The 7,554-nt window shown below is 33.5% G+C and overlaps 1 protein-coding gene across 1 annotated transcript in view; it reads left to right on the top strand.

Annotated features, from left to right (window-relative positions):
• The window catches only part of TMC1 (transmembrane channel like 1), a 128,963-nt gene that overhangs the window by 28,516 nt on the left and 92,893 nt on the right, over positions 1–7,554 (top strand). The window contains exons 2-3 of the mRNA XM_011371262.2: positions 2,566–2,613; positions 5,814–5,985. Coding sequence (XP_011369564.1) covers positions 2,566–2,613; positions 5,814–5,985 — 220 coding nt within the window. The remainder of the gene's footprint in view (positions 1–2,565; positions 2,614–5,813; positions 5,986–7,554) is intronic.

The raw sequence follows: 7,554 nt of genomic DNA, 5'->3' as shown, positions 1-7,554 counted from the left end.
TCCAACATTTTGCCAAGATCTCCCCATTTTCTCTTTGCCCTGTCTTCCCATCACTCCCCAGGAGAGAGATTATTTTTAAAGTACATAATCAATAGGCTTTGGGAAGCAGCCAAGGTATGAGGGGGTCATATGATTGGGAATGAACTACTAGGGATTTCTGAAAGAAGGGATGGCTGTAGGCCATGCCAAAAATTGTCTGAGAATGAAAAGACAGTCTGTAGTTCCCATTTAAGTGTTCTCAGTTACTCTTTTGCACAAGCTTTTTGTCTTGGAGGGATTTCTTAGGTTGGTATTTTAGAATTGCTTTGAGTTGCAAGAGATTCAGACCAGCATTGACAGTTACTTTTCAGGCCAAATAATACTCTATTACAATCAAGTTTGGTCTGAGGCTTTTGATGGAATCTTATATCTCCTGGTCATAGCACTGCTGTTTAGTTCTTGATGCTGATGATGCTTTTGCTGATGGTTTGAATCAAGAACAAGCCAATTATGATCCCAATAAATATAAAAAAGACTGTTGATGGCTCCTGACTGAACACTCAGACAAAGGAATTCCGTTGAGTAATGAGAATGTGCAGATAATCATGCACAGGGCACAGATGAGAATCGCTGTTGGAAAGTCAGCTTAGAGGAGGGAAGAAGCTATTTCTGCAATATTCTTCATTATATCACTTAGAAACCATAGCTTTTTGTTGTTGTTGTTGTTGTTCATTACTTGTAGCCACAGGGATATCTCTTCTTATGGATTTTTAGGTTTTATTTAATGATCATTTATGACTATCCTTCCTGTACCTGAGAAGATGATTCATGGCTCCAGCCCTGCTTTTTCTCACCCTGATTATCAGAAGAAATTGATTTGTTGCTCATCTCCTTGGCTTGGGACATTTCATTATTCTGCTTTTATTTAATATATGAGCCTTCCTTTAGATTTTATTGTGTTTTTGTTCATTTAGTATTTTTTCCTATTTCATTTAAATAACTTTATTTAATCATGTCTAGTGAGTTGATTATCATAAATCAGTATAATATTTTTATGTGAATTTTTGCTTTGGCTTAGTGTGTTGCAGAATATGCTGTGTATCGGCCTTTGCTGTTTGTCTTTAGTTGTTTCTATATTGTACACGCTGATCAGATGCTGCTCCAAGGCTAATCTTATAGCATTAAAATGCCTTCCTAGGGAATTCTTCTTTAGCTGAAGAAGGTTGGTGGTGGCATTAATTGCAAATAAAAGACCGTGACCTATTATTGTTGAATATAGAATATCTTCTTAGAAGTGTCTGCCTTCATTATTGAGAACTCTCAGTGGTGACATAAAGATCTTTGTCCTGTGCAGATCCAGTTACAGCCAGTGACAGAGGCATATGTCCACTATGCACAAAAGAACATTTTCACATTCCGTGGCTGACCTTGAGGGATAACATTTTTGCATATCCTAAAAATTTTTATGCAGATGCTTTTTAAAGGCAAAAAAAAAGCTTTTATAATAATCTTCTTTGTGAATGGAATTTAAACTCTTGGCATGTGTTGCCTTTTCAACATGCCTGTCAAGTTTTGAATAATAACTTCTGACAGTGCACGAGCAAAAACAAAACCAGGGACTGTTTCCTGGGTTCACAGCAACATTGTTTGTCATCTTTGCTTTTTTTCTTTTTTTTTTTTTTGACTTATGCCTATCTACCTTAAATAAAAATATGATAAAATTAATATTTTGTAAGCAAGCTACTAGACTGTGGTTTTAAGGATATAGTCTGCTCTAATTTATACCATGCCAAGTTGCTTTGTCTCTGGCTGACTAAACCTGTCATAAATGGACAATAGTTGTCAAGGAGAAAATATCTGTCAATTAATATATTTTCCCAAATTTCTTTACATTAAAAATTTTATAAAACCTTTACATGCTTTTATAAATATGAAGCAAAACTAAAAACAAGATGCTGTCTGAGTGAGAGATAAACAGAAGAAATGTTCTTTGTCTTAGAAAGAACTGTAATATCACTTGTCTCCACATTGTCAAGGTAAATCATATATTGGAAAATTTAGTCTATATCTATATAATACCTGTAGAAATAATTGAAATAGGAAATATCAGCTTTTAAGCATTTTTTTTGAAAGGCTCTTTGACACTAGATAGCTGGTTAAAATACAATAGTCTCTATTTTAATAAGTCAATTTGGCTGTAATAACCAAATTGTTTGTGCATGTGGATATAACTTTACGAACAATTCAACTTATCATAGAATAAAATAAACTAACAGACCCCAAGTCTACTTATTGCAATATGGAATTTATTTTGGTTGAAGTTATTTTAAATCGAGTTGACAGGCTTATAATTGATATGTTTCGCAAATCTTTGAAGGCAGTGAACAGAGAAGTCTTTGCACAATGTTATATAAAATGCTGTAGCTGTGTATCTTTAATAAAAAGTATTCATTTGGACAAGTTTACTGAAAAATATTTTTATTAACTGCACAAAAGAAATTTATAATGAAAGTAATAAGTAAAAACCAGTTACTGACAACTGTGCCATCATTTAAAGGATTGCTATATTTTTTCTTTCTTCAACAGTACAAATCCAAGTGGAGGAAAAAGAAGATGATACTGAGGAAAGTTCAAGTAAGTGAGGATGGACCCACTTGGGATATGTTCCCCTGGGGAATGACTTTTAATGGTCTCACAAAAGAGACCAAGTCTAGCTAGTAGAACTTTTACTGTAGATTCCATTCAATTGGTAGACATACATTCTACCCAATTTATAAGTTACTTGTCATCAAGTAGATAGTAGCCCAGAAAAAATTTGCTTTTTTTATTTCTCTACTATTTTCTCTGTTAAATAAAGTATTTTTCCTACAAGCTTTTCTCTAAGGCTGAGTCTATTACTGTGGAATAGGTTGGCCATTTTGACTGAACTGATCAAATGGTTCAGTTAAAATGAATAAGCAAATTCTTTTGTACTTAATTCATTGGTATTTTGTCCAAATTGCTCTATTGTTTTTCCTTTGTATAAATTCAGCTCAAGATCCTGGATTGAAATCCTGTTCCAGGCATGTAGATCACTCATGTGCTGGAATGTGAGAAAAATCATTATGTGAGCAAAAGCTTTGAATTTACCAAAACTGAAAGTAAAAGCAACATATCAAGAAAAGTTCAGTTAGAGGATACCTTAACACTATCAATTTAATAGCCTGAGCATAATATTGCCGCATAATATTGAATGTTCAGTATACCGATTGTTTTCATAAATTTGCTTCAATCTGTATGAAAACATACCAGAATCTCACACAGGTCCTGGATACTATGACTTGAATACTGTAGGAGAGGAAAAATAACTTTTCCTCTAGCCTTCTTAGTTCTTAGCTGAGACCCCTATCAGATAAGACAGCTCAACAAGATTAAAAAAACAAATAGAAGTTTATTGACATGTATACCTCATGTGTACATGGAAGATACTCAGGAAAAATAAGTAACTCTCTAAGGTGGCTTAGACTTTAGACTTAAATACCGTCTTAATAAGGAAAAGGAAGAGGGATCTAAGCCTTTTAAGAGAGAATAAATGATTTTTAGGAAAGGTGAGTGGGGCTTTAGAAAAATAGATGGGAGGTAGGATAGTTTGTGACAAAGTTTTTCTGCATGCAGTGTCTACATCTAGTCTCTCCTGTGATATGAGTCAACCTCCCTTGGGTATGAAACTCCTGGGGAGGGGATTTATGACAATTGAATTCTATTGGGGAATCTGTCTTTAGGCAGATAAGGGGAGTTCAGCGAAAGCCTCTTCCTGCCTTTACTTTTTTTTAAGTGTCTACTGCTCAGTAATGGATATACCGAAGTGGCATGTTTTGGGGCTGTATATTCTGAACTCCAACAGTTATATTTTGAGTTGGCATATTCTGCTACCCTTCAATGCTGAATTGAGCCCATTCCTAAATATAATATTGTATACAAATCTGCACTTAGCAGGCAACTGCAAAACATTTATTTTTTTTAGAATTTGAGTATTTGGAAACTAGTTAAAGTATTAAAGAACAGATTTTTATTCCTAAGTAGTAAAAGATAAATATAATGGTACACTTTTCATCCATGGTAAAACTGCAACTTTAATACCATTTAATACTATTAATACAAAACACACAAAAACGCAGAGTATGAAGAGGCTGCTTGAGTTCTTGAGTTATTTATGGGCGAAATTGTTTCTCAATCCTTATCATGCTCTGTCCTTTCTATAATAAGTGACTAATGTGGCTAATAAAGGAATAAAGTCTGAACGGGGTTCAGAATGCCAGAATGGGGTTCAAATAACACACAACATTTGCTACAATATTTAACAAATGAAAACTTATTCTTGGTTTTCATGACAGAGTATAGTTTTCAAAACCTAGTTAGAAAAGTTATCCTGCTATTTCTCTCTAGTCAACTTTAGTAATGTTGGCAATGATTTGAAATATCAATAAAAAAGTTTAGATAAGTAATATTGAAAAATAATTTTCAAAAAAGATAAAATCATAAAAACATATGCAAAAATGAACATATTTAACTAATGAATGAGGAATCTGGTGAGGCATTACAACCAATTCAAAGGCAAATCCAAAAAGAACAGATACATTTATAGATCAGGATATTGAAATGATGTACAAATGGAGATGTAACTGTTTTGTGGGGTTTTTTTTTTTTTTTTTTTTGGTTGGGAAAGTTTATTTCTCCACTGAACAGAGTTTGTTTAACATATAATACTACTTCACACAAATAATTATGTGTCTACTGACAAGAATTATTTTGTATTGCTATGCAGTTCTCTATAATTTACAGTTACAAAATAGTCTCCAAGAATCAGAATCACATAACAAAGAAAGGTACGCTACAATTTATAGTTTTCCAATGAAGTACGAATTTTTCCACATAGTAGCTTCTATATAAGAGGATAGTGGTAACTCTTTGATTTTTATAGTGGTTGGTTCTAAACATCAGAAGTTAAGAATTTATCAGAATTTCATAAAAATGAAAGTGAAATAGGATTATGTGTTATCAGCTGTGAAGGAAGGAACTGAATTTTCTTTCTACTCTTGACCTGAAAGCTTCTTAAGAAGTTAGGGACATCTGAGGCATTGCTAGTTGATGAAAAAAATATAAAATAACATTATTTCTTTCAGTTTTACATTAAATTTATATTTACAAGTTTATGTTTACAAATTTAAATATATATTTCTATTCATAAGGACAGAATGATCAAGCCAGTGTATTTACTATCAATTTATCAATTTCATTTAAGAAAGGAAAAGAAGTATTTAGGAAAAAGAAGAAAGAAATATTTGGAATCAAGAATGAAGATAATTTGAATTAAGAGGAATCTCAAGGGTAAAATTAATTTCTTCAGAATTATAGTATGTAGCCTTTCATTGCCATTCCTGTTCTTTGTTCTAAGATAGAAGTAGTAGTAAACACAGTGGTTAATCAGTCAACCCTTATGTGATTGGTAACCTTTAAACTTGGTCTTAGAGGTCATTGAGTAATATTAAACTCTAAGTCATCTTGTTACCCAAGTAAATGAAGACTGGAATTCTAAAAATTATTAAAATTTAGGGATCCACATTCACATATTTGAGTAGATGAACCAAAAGAGAAATAAGAATCTAGATAAATGTACTTAAATAGCAGGCTATGAAATATCTGTGGCATGGTGCATCTTATCGTGATGTGGAGAATTGCTGAATTGTGATGTCAGATAGATGTATGACAGTGTAATTAAAAAGTAAGGCTACATTTGATAACAGGAAAGAGCACTTTCTGATATTGCTCACTGAAGTATTAATTGTTGTATTTAGGTGAAGAAGAAGAGGAAGAGGAAGATAAACTACCCCGAAGAGAGAGCCTGAGACCAAAGAGGAAACGGACCAGAGATGTTATCAATGAGGATGATCCAATACCTGAGCCAGAAGATGAAGAAACAAGGAAGGCCAGAGAAAAAGAGAGGAGGAGGAGGTTGAAGAGAGGAGCGTACGTTAGTCCTGGTCTATAACTGACATTGTTATTCATTCAAAAGCACCTGAAGCTGAAAGACCATTACCTTCAGGCGGTCTTTGGCTTTAAAATTGGTGGTTAAAACTACTTTTAGAAATACAGACTGAATCTGATGCTGCTATTTTACTCCATTTTACATTATATATATAAATGACTTAAGAGAGATCTGAATGGTCATAGGTATTAACATATTATAGTTAATTTACATATTTTTAAGTTATCCTATTAATTATATGTATTATCATCAAAGTGGAAAACTCCCAAACAAAGAACCCAGATCACTTTACTTTATAGAACAGAGGTTGGCAAATAATAGCTAATTCCAGCCCAAGAGCTAAAAATGGTTCTTTCAGTTCTAAAGGGTTATTAATAATAATAATAAAAAAAAAGACAAAAATGGAAGAGAACTGTACATAGCACTCAAAGCTTAAAATATTAACTATCTGTCCCTTTATAGAAGAAAAAAAAGGGTTGGGGCCCCTGTTGCAGAGGATAAGGGTTGTCAATTCCTTTTTAATACCTTTTATTTTTCAATTCCACCAGGCCAACATTTTGCCGAGTGTTGATTTTGTATAGGATAATATATATATCGAATGCTGTTTAGGGAAAATCCAAGAAAATAATTTTCTGGTCTTTGCTTTCCAGAAATTTGTAGATGGAAGGCATGTTAAAAAAGTGTGCATGTAAAACAGATCTCACAGCAGAAAACTTAGAGCCCTTTGAAAGGCTTTAAGAGAATAGCCAACCACTCTTGCCAATCCCGGGTAACAGGGCTGGGAAGTCATTATGAGGTGATGCAATCGCCTCCAAAACATTCCTAGGACTTTAAATGATGAGGAACTTTCTAAGACATCCTTTCAAACTGACACACTTTGGTATTAAATAACTAGCTATTATTTTTCTCCTCATAAATAAATGTAATTAAATACAAGTGTATGAAAATTTTGTCAGGTAGAGAAGTTTAGCATTAATAGTTGGTGATTCCTTTTAAAATAGAAGAGTAACCATATCCACTTCTTTATCATATTTTTATTACTTTGTTTTTAAATCTTTTCCCTCATCTTCTTTCTCTTCCTCTTCTTCCTCTCTTCTTCCCTTTTCTTTTTCTTCCAACCTCCTCTTCTTTCTTCTTTCTTTTCTAATCAAGACACCACCTGCTTTAAATGTTGACTCTGGTATTTTTTATTTGTATCTTCTTTTCAAGTATCTTTATGCTTTATTCCTTTTTTTTTTTTTTTTAATGAAAAAATATTCCATGGAAAAATTTAATGGTTTTTCAACTAAAGTACTGGTTCTCTGGGAAGCCCCTTCATTGTCAAGGATAAATATAGCAAGCATGTTGCTCACTTTGAAGCATCTTCTCAGCTTCCAGGGACCCCCACTCCTCACCCCCAATCCTTTCTCGTTTCTGTGAGAGGAATGGCCTTGTGCCCCAGGCTGGTGGGCAGGACCACAGTCTCTCACCATAGCTACAGGTAGCCTCTAATCTCCGGGGGCGGGGGGGAAGAAGGAGTAGGGTTTCAATAGAGAAACTGATTTTTGTAC

This window comes from Pteropus vampyrus, unplaced genomic scaffold (assembly GCF_000151845.1).
Source record: "Pteropus vampyrus isolate Shadow unplaced genomic scaffold, Pvam_2.0 Scaffold186, whole genome shotgun sequence".
Classification (NCBI taxonomy): domain Eukaryota; kingdom Metazoa; phylum Chordata; class Mammalia; order Chiroptera; family Pteropodidae; genus Pteropus; species Pteropus vampyrus.
This window is presented reverse-complemented; position numbering and strand designations above follow the sequence as displayed.